The 17696-nt window shown below is 36.5% G+C and overlaps 1 protein-coding gene across 1 annotated transcript in view; it reads right to left on the bottom strand.

Annotated features, from left to right (window-relative positions):
- The window catches only part of AK9 (adenylate kinase 9), a 126763-nt gene that overhangs the window by 67927 nt on the left and 41140 nt on the right, over positions 1–17696 (bottom strand). Inside the window, exons 12-18 of the mRNA XM_088024266.1 lie at positions 15748–15892; positions 13289–13402; positions 13107–13202; positions 11228–11376; positions 4247–4403; positions 3300–3414; positions 1483–1553 (exon numbers count right to left, since the gene is read on the bottom strand). Coding sequence (XP_087880392.1) covers positions 1483–1553; positions 3300–3414; positions 4247–4403; positions 11228–11376; positions 13107–13202; positions 13289–13402; positions 15748–15892 — 847 coding nt within the window. The remainder of the gene's footprint in view (positions 1–1482; positions 1554–3299; positions 3415–4246; positions 4404–11227; positions 11377–13106; positions 13203–13288; positions 13403–15747; positions 15893–17696) is intronic.

Raw genomic sequence — 17696 nt, 5'->3', positions numbered from 1 at the left:
ATATTAGGGAAAAGAGTTTATATAATGATGCAGAGAAGTGTAAAAAGTTCTAATACTTTTTCTAGAATTCTAATAGATAATCTGTGTACCAGAAAAGCCATGAATGGACTGAAAAGTGTTCTAAGATCCTTATACTATCTGTGATTTTTACTCAGTATGTGTTGTATTAGTTATCTATTGCTTCATAATAAATTACTCCAAAATTTAGTGATTAAAGCAACAATAATCACATATCATCCTTGCAGTTTCTGGGGTCAGGAGTTTGGGAGTAGCTTAATTGGTGGTTCTGGCTCTTGTTCTCTCATGAAGTCAATGAAGATGTCCTTCAGGGTTGCAGTCTCTGAAGGCTTGCCTGGGGTTGGAGGATTGACTTCCGAGGTGGCCACTCAAAGCCTGAACTGAGCTCCTCAGGGAGCAGGGATAGCCCTGTGTAAGTCCTGACCGACAGAAAAGTGTACAGAATAAAAATGGTAGTCGTTTTACAGTTTTGGGGTGGCTTGCTGCCAAAAAAAGAAAACTGAAATAGATACTTTTCAGTCTTTTGTTTCATGGACCCTTTTGGCAGTTTGGTAAAACTTATGCACCCTCCTTAGAATAATGCTTTCAAACCCATAAAATAAAATATGTAGGAAACCAATTATATTGAAATAGTTATGAAGATATCAAAATAAATTTTGTGCTGTAGGAAATTCATGCATCTTTACTAATGCATTAAATAACAAGAACTAGCAGCCGGTCTAATAACTACCATCATTTTGGAATTGTGATTTAGCATAAACAGGATATATAAAACTATAATGTGACATGAAAATATCTTGGTTTCTATTGGTAACAAAGTCAAGATACTGCTGATACTATTATGGCTTGTTGCCTATATTAATTACTAAGTGAAGGAAATACTAAATTTCAGGTAAAGTTTAGTGAAAATAAAGTTGTAATTATTTTCCCATTCAAGTTCACAGACCTCTGAATTTTATCCATGAACTTCAGGTTAAGAACTTCAGTCTTAAAAGAAACTGTTGGAGTAAGTTCTTGTATAATGGAGATGAAAATTTAAGTTCAAAGACAATGGGTATTGCAGGAGATTGGCTGTTTTCTCAACTTCTGCAGGATCCTTCTACTAGAAGTAATTCCAACATCCATGTGTCCTACATGACAAGGTCAGCATTTTAAGACATGCTGCATGAGCTGCCTGCTGTGGACCCACAGAGGGAGCATGCGTAGGTATCTGTGTTGGAGGTCTTTTCCTATTACTCCATTACTCTAGTGACCACACAATTTATTATCCAAATTGGAACACTGAGAATGAAAGTGGGTCAAATAAATATTTCAGTACCATAGGCATAGCATAAACCGAGACTCTCATGGGCAAACTGGGAAATACGGTCATGCTGTCTGTAATTCACTTGAAATACTGCAGTTGCCTGCAGTAACAAAACAAAATTAAATGACACATTATTAGTGATATAAATCTGTGTTTGCCTTTTGCTTTCTCGCTCATAGCTTCCAATAGCCTTTGGTCTTCTATTCTCAATGCTTCTTCAGCAGCTTTTCTGAAATGAAAAGGTCCAAAATTTAATCATCTTTGGAAATTCAGACATCTTACAATATTCTAGGATTTGAGGCTATAGTGGTAAAAAATTGGGTAAATTGTGTATTATGTTCATTATACTCTTAAACATTACAATGTAAATGTTTAATTTGCTCATATGGAAGCCACTTAATTTCAGGGTTTGTTCTTTTTTTCCTTTTTTTTGGTTAAGAAAAGTTGCAATATTACACTTTAAAAAATTTTGGCTATTAATTAGGAAATCTGTCAAAATTAATAAAAGATTGTCCAACTCTAAGCTGAAAAGGTAAATGGGAAAAATACTATTTTTCCTTCTGAATAAGTCAGAAATATTCACAAAATATGTTAAGTGACAAAAAAGTGTAACATAAGACTATGTATAATACAATTTTAATTTGGTACGTAAAGTTTATATAAGTGATGATCAAAAGCCTAGAAGGATGCTAATCAAAACTGTTAATAGGAATTATCTCTGGATGCTGGCATCATAAGAGTTTTTACTTTTACTTATTATTTTTTGTATAAAAAATTTCTATATTGAATAAATAGATAATTATCTTTTAATCAGAAAAACATATTTCCTGACTTCTTTTCTTTTCAACATTGTAATAATGAAATTTGAAGAGACTTAAAATATGGAAACTTAAATGTCTGGAGAGAATCTATTTTTCATTAGGATTGAAACACTAAGCCTGTCTTAATGATGAAGAAAGATACAAGGAAAACTAGTAAAGTGATGGAGAAAGGCAATATTTATTAAAAATTAAAATGTGTATACCTCTGACATAGAAATTCTATATCTAGGAATTTAGCTTTCAGGAAGGAATCGGCATACTACTGCACAAAGTAACATGTATAACAATGTTGATTGCATCTTTTAAAAATAATATCAAAAAACTGTATCAAGTATTCACCAACAGGGGATGAGTTAAGTAGAGCTCATTCATATCAGCTGCCCACTCTGGGGCAGTTCTCCTGACTATTTTACAGGTCTGTCATTCTCCATATTCAGTGTTCTTTGCATCCTTTCCCCAACCTGTGAAAATCTAGTTACTTCTATTTTCTTCAAAAGACATTACTACACTTATAGGAGATATGTCAGGAAAACAATAATTAAAACCATTTTTTTTAAGATTTTATTTATTTTAGAGAGAGAGAGAGCACGTGTGAGCGGGGGGAGGGGCAGAGGGAAAGTATGTGAGAGAATTTCAAACAGACTCCATGCTGAGTGCAGAGCCCAAGGCGGGGCTCCATGACACGGGGTGGGGTGGGGGGAAGGGGGGCTCTCATGACCTGAGATCATGACCTGAGCTGAAACCCAATAGTCGGAAGCTTAACCGACTGAGCCACCCAGGCGCCCCTTTCATTTACTTTTTATCGTATTATTTTTTCAATTTGTGGGTACTGGTCAGTAAAATTAAGTCACAGATAAATATGGTAAAAAAAATAATCTTACCTGTGCTCATTTTTTTCAGTGTCTTTTGAGAGTAGACACTTGTTCCAGAATAAGTTTGATTTCGGGCCATGAAAACATCCACAACTCAGTACTTTAGACACTCCAAAAATATTTGTAAACCTACTGTTTTTCTTAGAATTTAGTTAGAATTGGATCTACTTAGTAGACCACTGTTTTGATATTAAAGACATTTCATAAATGTAACTTATAAATAGATATGTAATAGCTATAAAAGATTCATTAACTTGTTTTATTATGCCAAACATATTTTACCTTGCTGCTTCTTCCTCCTTTCTCTTCTTTTGCAGTTCATCTAATAATCTTTCTAAAATCTTAGAGTCAACTTCAGTCTTATTCTCTAAATACAGTCTATTAAGTAAATATTTCCCTGAAATACAGATAAAGAGAATAACATTAATTTTGAAGCTCTATAAAATATAGTGAGAAACAGTTTGGAAATTAATGACAAAAAGTTGTTCCTGCCTATATCCAAATATATTTCCCTTTAAGCATTTATCTAAATAGAGTCCAGGTTCTTTAAAATATCGAGACTGTCTGAAATCCTTTCTAAGAGGAATATATCGGCTGGGTAGAAATAACTAAAACATGAAAAGAGGTGGTGTATCATATTTTCCCCCTGGAAACTCTCTTTTCAAATATACTTCCTTACAAGGCAAGATGACAGAATATTCTTGGCTCCTATGTCAAAGATTATTTGACCATATATGTATGGGTATATTTCTGGGCTCTCTAATCTGTTCCATTGGCCTAGGTGTCGGTTTTTATGCCAGTACCATACTGTTTTGATTATTATAGCTTTTTTCAAAGTGACAGAATAATTAAAATTTAGTTCTGCTATCTTTATGTATTTAATATTCCCCATTTGAGGTGTTAATGACTAATATACAGTCTTTACTCTCAGCCTTATATATTTTTCATTTAGAAGTTAGAGTGCTGATTGAGAATGGGGTGTTAAATTCTCAGCTCCAAAGAATAATTGTAAGGGCCTGATGGAACATCCAATGATCCAGCACACCATTCCTGCCCATCTACTTGAAGAGTGGATGCCTCATTCTGTGTACCTCTAAGTTGTAAAGGGATTGCTGGGGTGATATTTGTAACGAAGGAGAGGGAAGAGTTTTCCATTTTGTATTTTAACTAAACATATTATCAGCAATAAAAATTTCGCTTTCAGATTTACATGATAAATATTTACTAACCGTTGTTTTCTGTATCTGATAAACAGATTACTAAATCAGGTATAATTCCTTTCTCGACTAAGACTATCCACAGTTCTTTCACAACAGGGCAGTTGTCCAGTATCCATCCTCCATACTTTGGGGCACCAGAAAACCTATTTGTGTTTTCTTCAACTACCTGTGAAAAAGGACAACTGATATTACCATCACAGCCTGAGAAGTCAAGGATACTACTTTGATATATCGTTTTTGCAGACCCTAGCCAATTATCTTTTGAATTCTTCTGACGTGAAAGAAAAAAAAAAGAGACACTTAATTTTAAAGCAAAAAAGCTATCTAAGTGTTTAAAATTAAGAATGGGAAGCAAAAGCCTTTATTAAATAAATAAAACAGTACATTTTTGCTATCTGTTATTCTGTATTACAGAATTTAGATCCCAATTTAGGAGGTCTCGGGCCCAGGAGTGTGCATTTCGAACATGCTCCTAGGTGACAGTGGTCCATGGACCACTCTTTGAGTAGCAAGGGCCAAGTCCAGCTTGCCTGTTTTCGTGACAACACTCTTCACTTCCCTTTCAGTTTTCATTCCTCAGTGTGAGAGCCGAGAAGGTACTGATACGGTTACTAAAAGCAGTAGGAAGGAATCGGGTCAAGACAAACCTTGCAGGTGCTTAGGGAGTTCTGCTAAACTCTGCCCCCAACCCCGCCTCGGGCAGAGCAGTAGCTACAGCTTCAGTGCAAGTATGGAAATTAGTAATGTGGATGTGTGAATACACCAACTCTGAGCGGTTCAAGTTTGTGTGTCATCAGGTAATCACAGGATATTTGAAGTCAAAGGGGAAGAGATGTCACAAGAAAGGGTATAATTCACTGGCCTCTGCAGAATTTAAGATTACCTACTTTATGAATTTCCATCTGAATGAAGAGTCCTTTTTTAAAAATTCTTTTTAACTTTTAACTATTTTATTTAAATTCAATTAGTTAACATATAGTGTATCATTAGTTTCAGATTGAAGAGTCTTCTAAAAAATTTTTTAAGCACTTTTAAATGCTGAATAGAATTAAGGGAAAAGAGAAAACTGTAAAAAAGAAATATAAATGAAATAAGTCGGAGAAAGACAAATACTGTATAATCTCACTTATATGTAGAACCTAAAAAAACCGAACTCCTAGAAACAGAGAACAGATTGGTGGTTGCCAGAGGCAGGGATGGGGGTGGGGAGAACGGGTGAAGGTGGTCAAAAGGTACAAATTTATAGTTATAAATAGGTCCCGGGGGTGTAATATTCAGCATGGTTTGACTACAGTTAACAATATTATATTGTATATGTGGAAGTTGCTAAGAGAGTAGATCTTAGAAATTCCGATCACACATACACAAAACTAAATGTGTGAAGTGCTATGGGTGTTAACGAAATTTATTGTGGTAAACATTTCACAATATATACATATATCATATCATTATGTTATACACCTTAAACTAATACAATGTTATATGTCAAATACAACTCAATAAAACTGAAAAAAATACAAATGGTTAACGAAAATCTTACTGTCCAGTTTCAAAGATATGAAAATGAAAGCAACATTGAGATATAATTTATAATTTCTCCATCTCATTCAAATTTTTTTGAAAAAATTAATGCCTTCATAGCATTTTATCAAATGAATAGATCTTAATTTGTTTAATCATTCTCTCACTGGTAAACATTTACATAATTTATAATTTTAATATAACACTGTGATGAACATCTGTATATGCAAATCTATGCCCAAATGTTATATATTTTTTTAGGTCAGATTCCTAGAAGATGTGTTTTTAGGTTCATAAAGGAATGAACATTTTAAAGGTCTTTCACACACACTGCCACATTGTTTCCAAAACATCTGTATCAATTTTCACTTCTCCTATGTGACCATCTCATTATAGCCTCACTGGTATGGATTGCTATACATTTTTAAAATCTTTGGCAATTTGATAGGTAAGAATTTATATCTCACTGTTTTAAGTTTTATATTTTTCTCGAAATTTGAACATTAAAATTTTCAATTAACCATTTGCATTTCTTCTTTGATGAAACAATCTGTATCTTTTGCCTGCTTTTATATTAGGGTATTCCATTTTCCCTGATTTGTAAGAAATCTTTGTATTAAGGAATTAATAGATCATATTTGTTATATATATTTTTTGACCTTTGTCCTAAAATTATGATTTTCATGGTTTTTTTCATAGAGAGAATCATTATTAAGTAGCCTCTCTATTGAGCTTTTGCTTTAAGAGTTTTTCCACTGTGTTAGTGCAGGTCCAAATGTGGAAGTTGTCTTTCCGACTTTATCTCAAGTGACTCAGACGGAAGGGAGAAGTGAAGCATGCCATCCATTGCCTCAGGGAAAGAGGTCACTGACACCAGGTAGGGGGCAAGGGCACAAGGCACTCAGGCCTGGACATTTCAATGCTGAGGGGAGGAAAGTTTCCGGGGTGAGGACTTGAGTGCCTGAGGATACAGGTTTGAGACATATCAGGAAACAGCTTCGGTGTAGGAATCTATTAAGGGAGATTCCCCAGTTGAGATCATTGTGGAGAGAAGAGGGAATCTTCCTTAAGATTTCATATCTGAAAGAATGCCAGAGTGTATGGCCCAGCAGGAGGCGTGGCAGGACTCTGAGCCTTGTGGGGCAAGTGGTAGGGAAGGGGCCCCAGGGAAGCATTTGTGCAAGGTTTGTGTCTGGCCTGGCTGGCACCAGAGCCATGAAAGTGGGCTCTTAGATGTCTGACCAGCTGAAAATAAAGTGGCATTCTCTTTGGACATCCTCAGGGGAGGGGTGAGTGGGAGAAAGCAATATTTAGAAAAATGGTGTAACATTTGCATGCACTATTCATCCTTCTATCCCTTTGTGATTTTTAACTTAATAAAAAATTTTCCCCTGCATTTAAACATGCTATTTATGCATTCCCTTATTCTATGCTATTTCATGTTTACTTTTAATTTTACTACTTGTGAATATATATGTATATACATATATATGTGATTATAGATATACACACATACATGTGTTCATCACTTGTATATCCAAATACTTATCACTGTGAAAAAACATACCTAGGGAAAGAGTGATTGAGAGAAGAGACTGGGAGAATTAGGGAAAGTACTTAACACAGAGAGACATGGGGGGGGCACAGGAAAACATAATAACCATGTGAAGAACACAGATACAAAGGCAGAAATGGAGATGTTTTTGAGAAAAAAACCACGAGATGAGGGAAGCAGAGCAAAAATGATGTATCACACGGGGAAGGCTGCAGTGACTAGAGAAATAGGCCGTGGTAATTATGCGTGGCTGGATAGGTCATGGGCTAGAAAACGTACAGTGGCAGGTTAGACACAAACCTCAGTGTCCTTGATGTTGTCCCCGTGACATTTCTCCATGAGGTATGGGGCAAATAACTCTGGCATAAGTCTAGGTAACAGTTTCAGTTAACACAAGCAAACAGGAGCAGGAAGAAGTTCCCAGTGTCCCCCAGCCTCTGCTTCTATTGTGTGCTCTGTTGCTCATTAAGGCGGAAACCAGGTAAAAGTGCAAATGATTTAGTGTGGGAAAAAAATGTGTGCATTCTCCATTGCAAGGCAGTGACTCTTCTTTCTCTTTGGTAGAAATGACACCTATCATTATTTCTGTATTTTTAAGGCTGCAAAATATTGTTAAACTGTAATTCTAAAAGATTCTAAAAGGAGCTGAGATACAGATGTGTTTCAGAATCTTCCTTAACCCATGACTCCAGGGAGCCATGCCTAACTCTCCAGTTTGCAAATGAAATAAAACCTATTCACTTTTCCTGGACAGGATCATACATTGGACCCAAGTGCATCATTCATAGCTGTTCTGCATATGGGCTATGAGCTTTAGATCAGAAAATGAAATTTAGTGGGAGGCACAATAGGAAAACAGGATAAAAAAACAATTACAGAAACAACAATTGGAAACCAAAATAGGACCACAACAATATCTAAAATAGGATCAAAATACATCAAATACCTAAAAATAAATCTAATGAGAGACATTGAAGACCTCTCCACTGAAAACTACAAAACAACACTGGGAGAAATTAAAGACCAAGATAAAGTAAGGCTATTCTATGCTCATGGATTAGAAGACCCAATATTGTGAAGATGGTAGTTTCCATCAAATTTATTTATAGATACAATACAACACAATCAAAATTCCAGCAGGTGTGTGTGTGTGTGTGCGTGTGTGTGTGTTTGCATGTGTGTGAAAGTTGATGATTCTAAAATTTATGTGGAAGTAAAAAGGACCTATAATAGCCAAGATACTCTTGAAAAAGCAAGCAGAACGAAACAACTTATGACACAAAGAAGGATGCAGTGACAGGAGAAACAAGCTGTTGAAGTATTCCGCCTTCCAGATTTCAAGATTTATTAAAAAGCTACAGTAGTTAATATGTGTGGTAGTGGAGTGCAGATAGACAAATAAGTCCATGGAACAGAATGGAGTATACAGAAATAGACCGCACAGATATAGCCACTAAATGATAGTGGGGAAAGGTTGGTCTTTTCAATAAATGGTGCTGGAACACAACTGTAAGAGTATATATGTATGTATGTATTATAATTATTTGTTATCAAAGTATCATTGATATACAATATTATATTAGTTTCAGGTGTACAACATAGTGCTTCTACAATTAAATACATTACAAAATGCTCACCATGATAAATGTAGTTACCATCTGTTCTGTCACCATACAAAGTCACTATAATATTACTGACTACATTCTCTATGCTGTATTTTTTATCCCCTTGACTTATTTCATAACTGTAAGTTTGTACCTCATCCCCTTCCTCATGTGGTTTTAATTTGTAGTTTTCTGATAATTAATGATGTTGAGTACATTTTCATATGCTTATTGGCCATTTGGACATATTTTTTGTATACACAAAATTAATTCAAAACCGATTTTAGCTCTAAATGTGAAAGGCTAAGCAAAATTTACAGAAGAAAACCTAGGAGAATATATATCTTCCTGACCTTGGACAGCCAAAGATTTCTGAAACAGGCCATAAGAAGCACTAACTATGAAAGAAAAAGTTAATCAATTGGACTTCATTCAAATTAACTTCTATTATTCAGAATAGAAGATATCTGTAAAGATAGTTGCAATACATCTAACAAAGGACTCGTATGCAGAACACATAAAGAACTGCAAATGAAAACAAAGATACACTATTAAAAATGAGCAAATGACATAAAGGAGCATATCACTTTATCTCACTACCTTTTTTTAAGGACTATTTTCTTTTTTTAGAGCAGTTTTAGGTTCAGTCTAGCTACTTTTTTTTTATGATGTTATGTTAATCACCATACATTACATCATTAATTTTTGATGTAGTGTTCCATGATTCATTGTTTGCGTATAACACCCAGTGCTCCATTCAGTACGTGCCCTCTTTAATACCCATCACCAGGCTAACCCATCCCCCCAACCCCCTCCCCTCTAGGACCCTCAGTTTGTTTCTCAGAGTCCATAGTCTCTCATGGTTTGTCTCACCCTCTGATTTCCCCCCCTTCATTTTTCCCTTCCTGCTATCTTCTTCTTTTTTATTTTTTTAAACATATAATGTATTATTTGTTTCAGAGGTACAGGTCTGTGATTCAACAGTCTTACACTTAGCACTCACCATAGCACATACCCTCCCCAGTATCTATCACCCAGCCACCCCATCCCTCCACCAGTCTAGCTACTTTTTAAGAATAGTCTTACTACTCACAGAGACCATCAAAACTGATGACAAGTCAAAGTCTCCTGCACAGGTCTCTGTTCTCTTGAGAAAGACAATCTGATATGAGATTTGATGTTACAACCTCATGTGATTTAGACTCCTCCACCATCTCAGAGTGGCAGTTTATCATCTAATGATACCATATACATTCCTATATCAGAGGTGTTTTAGTACTCCTTGTAGATTTGTATCCTCCAGAATAAACTCTGAAGAAATGGAGGAAATCCTCAGTGAAGGGCAAGGATGGGACTTCCACAGTGCTAAAGACGTCCCTCACTTGCCTATCTCTCCTCTGGGATACTTTGTCTCACTTTACATGCAGAGATGACAGTCCTGACAGTAGGTGAGTCCTACACCTTGTATATATCTACTTACCACATAGTACATGATAACTCAAATATTGGATTATACATCAGCCTTCTGCACCTGACTGATGGCTCCTTAAAAAGCTATGTTTAATTCATCTTCATATCCCTAGAATTTAGCACATTAAGGGGGCAAAGAGTAGGTTCTCAGAATGCTTCTGAAGGAACCAACTGATGACAGAACAACCTGAAGAGATGCAGAAGAAGTTGAAAGATCTCTATGGGAAGCTCAGAGGGGGACAGCAACTTACCTTGGGTACAGCCTGGGGCTCAAGGAGCCCGCCCAATGTGTTATAGAGTGGTTCTATACTCTCATAGAATATTATTTTCTTCTCATATAATTTTAAATTACATAATTCTCAAATTACAGAGAAAATCCAAAGAAGTTCATTGAAAGCCCAAAAACAGATTTGTTGTCTTTGCCGTGAATGCTTACTCAAGATCTCTGTACAAAATAGACCCATGTGGATATCTTGTTCTTTATAAGCCAAAGATAAACCTTCTGATTTGTCAGTGGTAGGACACAGCATCTGAGGCTTTAATTTCCCCTTAGGTTGGACAAGTACTTGTGTGTTCATCCATTTCCCCTAGGAATGCATGTTTAAGGTGGTTGGATGAAATAAGTTAGCTATGGAGTGAAATTTGTCTCAGTTTACAACTAATTAGAAGAAATATCTAACTTTGGTACTGGCTTCATAGGCAACATATTTTAATGAACTGAACTCAAAGAAAATAAAAGTTAAAGAAGGATTAATTTCAAAGCTATGAAATTATATTGCATAATTGTTGATACATTAAAAACTACCAAAGAACATAAGCATTTGGATCTGGACTTCTTACCTCTTTGATGATTTCCCCTAAGATTTCAGCATGTTTTTCATATGGCTGCTCAAAGTTCATATCCTTTGTCATTTTCACAGTCTCCTCTATCATAGAAAGAACCTCTGGATGCTCTGCAGTTACCTCTTCTATTGAGTCTTCTAATGCATCTAAAGTAAAATAACCTAATGCCGTTAATAATTTTAGTGGACAATGCTACTTGCAATAGAACATGATTATTAATGCTTGGTCCAAAAAGTACTATCTTTGTGTTACTGCAGTACATGCTCCAAGAAGGGGGAAATAGATTGAGGAGGAAATGTTAAGTCAGGAAACATAAAACATCAGAGCAGTGGCTTAGAGCCAGTGCATCAAAATGAAAGTGAATGAGGTAAGAAGTCATGTCCAGCAGGAGTCAAAACCCAGGAAGCCAGGTAGAAGAGGTAGGGACCAAAGGATTCCAGGGTCAAGCTAAATCATGAGCATCAAGGTAATGAATCAGAAAACAAGAGGAATACTTCCAATTACAAGCATGGGACCACGTGAAACAGCAAGAGGAAAAGAGGTAGGCAAGTTGGCAGGGATGGAAGAGAAGGTGGCACACGCTGGTTTTTCAAGTGTTATACTTCATGCTTGCCCTCACTGCATGCTGAATGACTCTACACAGTTACGTTGGCTCATAGGCTGCATCAGGATATAAGTATTCAACTACTCCTCTAATTAGACAGAAGACTGGCAGCCCCTCTACTTCAAAAACATCAAAGTGATTTAAAAGACAAATGACCCAATGTAGAAAAAAATATGAAAAATAAGTGACTAATACAGAAAGTTTTTACAGAAACATATAACTGATAGGACAATTTAGAAAAATGAGCAAAAGACAAAAATGGTCACCTCAGAAAAGAAGAAATATAAATGGTTATTAACAAATATTAAAATATTAAATTTCAGAAATCATCAAATAAAAATTAAAATTATAGAGAATATACCAAGTAAACAATAACACATATTTTGTATATTACTGAGGGGAACATAATTTGGAATAACTTTTATGCAAAGCAATTTGACTCTGTCTATAACTTCATACTCATTAAACTAGTGATTATACCTATGTCAACATGCAATGAAAAAATTCATTAAAGCATTATTTGTAGTAGCAAAAACAAATCTGAAAAATAAGTTTACAACATAAAGAACTACTTAAAACTATTACCTATGAACAGGGAAATAGTGCAGTAATTTAAAATGAGGATTAAAATATTTCCTAATGAAGTAATATAATTAAATGTATTATGAATCAAAAAAGGTAAAAATAGTTTACATCGTATGCTCTCAATTATGTTAATATGTGAATGGAAAAATTTTATAAGGGTACATAGCACTAAATAGTAACATTTCACAGCTCAAACTCTAGGTTTGTGATGTTCTGATTCCAGTACATTAGACAGATTTTAAGAATTTATTATCTTATTAGTTTTTTTCTTCATTCTAATAAATCTCTGTTCTATAGCTGTTCAGTTTAAATCTGTAAGAGAAAAGCTAACTATTTTTCAACCTAAGTGTCCAATTTTTGGGATAATTTTAAGTTTCAATGTTAAACATGATAAAGTATGAAATAAATGGAAATAAGATCCATAAGCATGGCATGAGCCATTCATTTTGTTTTTTTTTTGTTTTGTTTTTTAAGAATTTATTTACTTATCTGACAGAGAGAGAGAGAGACAGCGAGAGAGGGAACACAAGCAGGGGGAGTGGGAGAGGGAGAAGCAGGCTTCCTGCTGAGCAGGGAGCCTGATGCGGGGCTCGAGCCCAAGACCCTGGGATCATGACCTGAGCCAAAGGCAGACACTTAACCGACTGAGCCACGAGGTGCACTGAGCCATTTTGTTACCATCTTTACCAGTTTTAGAGGACTGATCATCGAAGACATTTTCTGAAATCTTTTTGTCTTCATTGTCTTCTAAAAAACGATCTTTTTGAGATTCATGAGTGAACACTGCATGAAAGAATAATATGCTTTATCAGCTAATCTGTTTAGATTAGGAAAGATTTGGCCAAGAACATCAGAATATATTTTTTTACCATCTTCATCGAATGAAGATCGTGACTCTTCTAAACTCTTATATGCATCAGATGGGAACTTGTCATATTCTTTCCTTTCAAATTCTCTTTCAAGTATTCTTGAAGTTGACTGTGCTAAAAGACAGTAATGGGCTGTGTTAGCAAAATATAGTTGGGGGTAAGCAGACAGGAAGAGTGATTAAATCTTCTGCTTTAAAGACAGACGAGTGTGAGTTCTGACTCAGGCAGTGTGGCTTTGGCAAATCATTTGATCTCTCTGTTTCAATTTCTACTGGGCAAAATGAGGATGATCAAGCCAAAAGCATTGTTCTAAGGATTAAATGAGATAATAGACTCAAGCCTGAGAAAATGCTTGGCACACAGGAAGCCTAATGCATGTTAGCTGCCTTCCTCTGTATTATAGAATTTTCTATGTTAAAAAACCTCAATAATCTCCACTGACAAATTTTTCTTAAAAGTATACTGGGAGTGAAATTAGCAAAACTAGCAAATTAGTGGAACCAGCATGAAAATTCCAACTAGAAAAGTTTTAAAAACTCTACTGTCAGATTTATTCTAAATCCGAATTCTAAAGTATGGAATTTGAAAAAGAAAAAGAGACTTTTAAGTTTGCGGTGTATGAGAGATGGCATCTATTTCTATATTCTGGTGGGAGAAAGCAATATGTGGAAAGATCTAAAATCTATGATTTCATGCCATAATTTGATGTGAAAGGAATCACTACAGAGTCCAAGAAACATCATTAATCACTGTTCTTCCTCCTGGAGCCTAGCTAGTTTCTTCTTGATCCAGGTTTCAGTTAAATGTCCTCTTTTCAGAGAGGTTTTCCCTGCTCATCCTAACACTCCAGCACCCCTGCTCCAGTCACTGCCTGACCCAGTATAGTGTTACATTTTTTCTATCTGTTCACTTGTTCCCTGACCCCCATCCTCCATTAAAATGTAACAACCACAAAGACAGGAGTTCCATGTGTCTTGCTCACCTCTGTAGCCCAGTACCTAGAATCATGTCTAACACAGAGTACAAGGTTGAATGAATTAATGAGTTCATTTTGTCCAGCCTTAAGTAAGTTGAATAAAAAGCCATCTTAATAGTCTTTGCCAATATTTCTCAAGCTTTAGTTTGTGAATTGTCCATGAGTATTTAATAAACTTTTGGATTTCATTTTGAAGATAATATACTAAAAACAAATTCATCTGGATCATCTGGATGATCGTTTGGATGGCATGTAATTTTTTATTTTATTATGTTCAATTAGCCAACATATAGTACATCATTAATTTTTGATGTAGTATTCAATGATTCATTAGTTACATATGATTCATTAGTTATGTATAATACCCAGTGGTTATCACAACACGTGCTGTCCTTAATACCCATCACCTGGGTACGCCATCCCTCCACCCCCTCCCTTCTGTAACCTTCAGTTTGTTTCCCAGAGTCCAGAGTCTCTCATGGTTTGTCTCCCTCTCTGGTTTCTTCCCATTTAGTTTTCCCTCCTTTCCCCTGTGGTCCTCCATGCTATTCCTAATTTTTTTAAAAAAGATTTTATTTATTTGAGAGAGAGCAAGAGTGTGTAGGAGTGGGGGGAGGAGCAGAGGGAGTGGGAGAGGCAAACTGCCCCCTGAGCAGGGAGCTGGGAGGCAGGGCTCAATCCCAGGAGCTCAGGATCATGACTTGGTCAAAGGCAGACACTTAACCAACTGAGCCACCCAGGCACCCCAAGGATGGCATGTAATTTTAATGCTGGTCTTTTTGCTGTTTTTGTAATCCCTTGGGCACCGTGTTAGACTCTTTCACTTGTTTATAGGCTGCTGAGAAAGAAGAGACAGATTTATTAGGCAAATAACCTGTTCTTTCCTAGCAAAAACTCAACATTCCCATGTAGGAAGAGATAATTTCTTTGCTATTTAAACAGTTTCAAGCACAGAAAATGATAGAAGCTTCCCAATTTATATAAAAAGTTTTCCTTATCTGTAAAGTTAAAGAATTGTGTTAATTGATCATTAAGGCTTCTTCCAGTTTCATTGCCTTATGACTGTTTTGAACTTGAAATTAATATTCTCCAAATAGAAAAAACTAATTACAATTGGGGCCAACCCACGTTTACATAGTAAAACAGCCGCAGCAGCAGCAGCAACAATGTAAACTCCGCAAGAATCAGGTGGAGTCAATAAAGGTATAAATTCTATTCAGTCTCTGCCCAGCAAGCAAATCCACAAAAGTAAATCCAAATTTGGAAGCTCTTTCTGATTCCTTTTCTTAGAGGTCTAGGACTGAAATCTTTTCTCTATGTGAGTCAGGTTTATGTATATTCATGTCTTCAATCAATTATTAAGAGGCTGCACTGTACAAGGTGCCAGGGATACCAGGGCGAGCAAAGCAAGTCCCAGCCCTCGGGCAGCCAAGTTGAATTGTTGACCTCTGCTTAGAACACACATGTGACAGAGATGGTTCACCTTGTCTTTTAGCTTGTAGTTTTATGAAGAGCTGCGCTCTCACAGCTTTAATTGCTGCTTCAGTGGCCTCCGCTATCGTATCTCTCACTAACATTTCAAGGGCTTTATCAAAACGTGGTTGAACAAGCTTGGCATAGTCAATTACCTGCAAAGAATATTTGAGAAAACCAACGGAAGCACAAATCACTGTGAATATTAAACACATTGTTCAACTACATCTATACTTATCTACCTCAAACATCTTAATGCCACATGAGATATGTTATTTTCAGAATTCAATGATTATTGAGTACATGCTTTCATAGAAATTCAGTCATACTTTTCATGTAGTATGATATACTTAGATATGTATCATGTAATATATATTCAAGTGACACAAATTTTTTAAAAAATCAATTTTGCATGTATAACTTACAAAAAAAGGCATCCATTTTACGTATACAGTTTGATGAGTTTTGACAAATACATACACATAATAACAACTATAATCAAGATATAGAACATTTATATTACCCCAAAAAGTTCTCTCATGCTTCCTTATAGTCAGTTCCTGGCCCCTGGCTACCACTTTGTTTTTGTCCACTCTAAATTAGTTTTGCCTTTTCTAGAATTTCATATAAATGGAATCATACAGTATGTAATCTTTTCCAAGCTTTCCCGCCCTTAGCACAATGTTTTTGAGATTCACCAGTGTAATTGTATGTATCAGTAATCTGTTCCTTTTTATTATTGAGTAGTATCACTGTGTGACTATGCCACAGTTGTTGTTGTTTTTAATCCATTCATCTTTGTTGGGCATTTGGGCTTTTCCAATTTGGAGCTGTTATAAATAGACTAGTAATGCACATTTCTGAGTAAGTCTTTTTGTGGACATATGTTTTTATTTCTCTTGGACAAATACCTAGAAGTGTAATTAATGGGTCATATGGTAAGTGTGTATTTGATTTTATAATAAGCCATTAAACTATTTTACATTACTACCAGCAATTATGGAAATTGCAGTTAACTCCACATCTTCACCAACACTTGGTTTTGTGAATCTTTTAAATTTTAGCCATTCTAGTGGGTGTGAAGAAGTATTTCATTGTAGTTTAAATTTACAGTCCCCTAATCACAAATAAGTTTGAGCTTCTTTTATGTGCTATTGGTCATTCACTTACCTTCTGTTTTAATCATATGTTCAACTTTTGTCCATTTAAAAAAACTGGATTAGAATTCTACATATAGGAGCAAGATGGTGGAGGAGTAGGAGACCTAAATTTCGTCTGGTCCCAGGAATTCAGCTGGATAGGGATCAAACCATTCTGAACACCTATGAACTCAACAGGAGATCGAAGAAAAGAATAGCAGCAACTCTCTGAACAGAAAAGCGACCACTTTCTGGAAGGTAGGACGTGTGGAGAAGTGAATCCGAGGCGATATTCAGGAGGATAGACAGCGGGGGAGGGGCCCTCCGTCAGCTGCTACGGCAAGTGATAGAGCCACGGAGCACAAAATCGGAACTTTTAGAAGTTGGCTCCGCTGACGGACGTTGCTCCAGTGGCTAAGCGGGGCTGGAACCCTTGCTGGGACACTGTGGTCTCAGGGCCCTCGGGGTCACAGAAAGACCGGGGGTGCCTGAGTGCAGCAGAGCTTCCAGATTTCGGAGTGGGGAAGCCGGCTGCAGAGACAGAGCCGAGGAGCGGGCTCTCGGCTCGGGGTTGCCATAAACTGTGATCCGCGGCCCAGTCGGGCCACTGCTCCTCCAGCAGGGACCCAACAAGCGGCAGATCCGGGGAGACTCCCTTTCCTCCCCTGGGAGGAATGGTGCGGGAGCGCACCGCAGGGATCTGCTGGGCTTGGAGACTCCACATGGGGTCAGGTGCCAGAGATAGAAATGCTAGGTCACAGGCCAGGTGAGAAAGGAGTGCAGCCGGAGGCTGGGGAGACGGGAGTGATTGACTGCTTTT

Source organism: Eumetopias jubatus, unplaced genomic scaffold (genome assembly GCF_037043125.1).
Source record: "Eumetopias jubatus isolate StellerSeaLion01/CBP00866 unplaced genomic scaffold, mEumJub1_p1.0 scaffold_6, whole genome shotgun sequence".
Lineage (NCBI taxonomy): Eukaryota > Metazoa > Chordata > Mammalia > Carnivora > Otariidae > Eumetopias > Eumetopias jubatus.
This window is presented reverse-complemented; position numbering and strand designations above follow the sequence as displayed.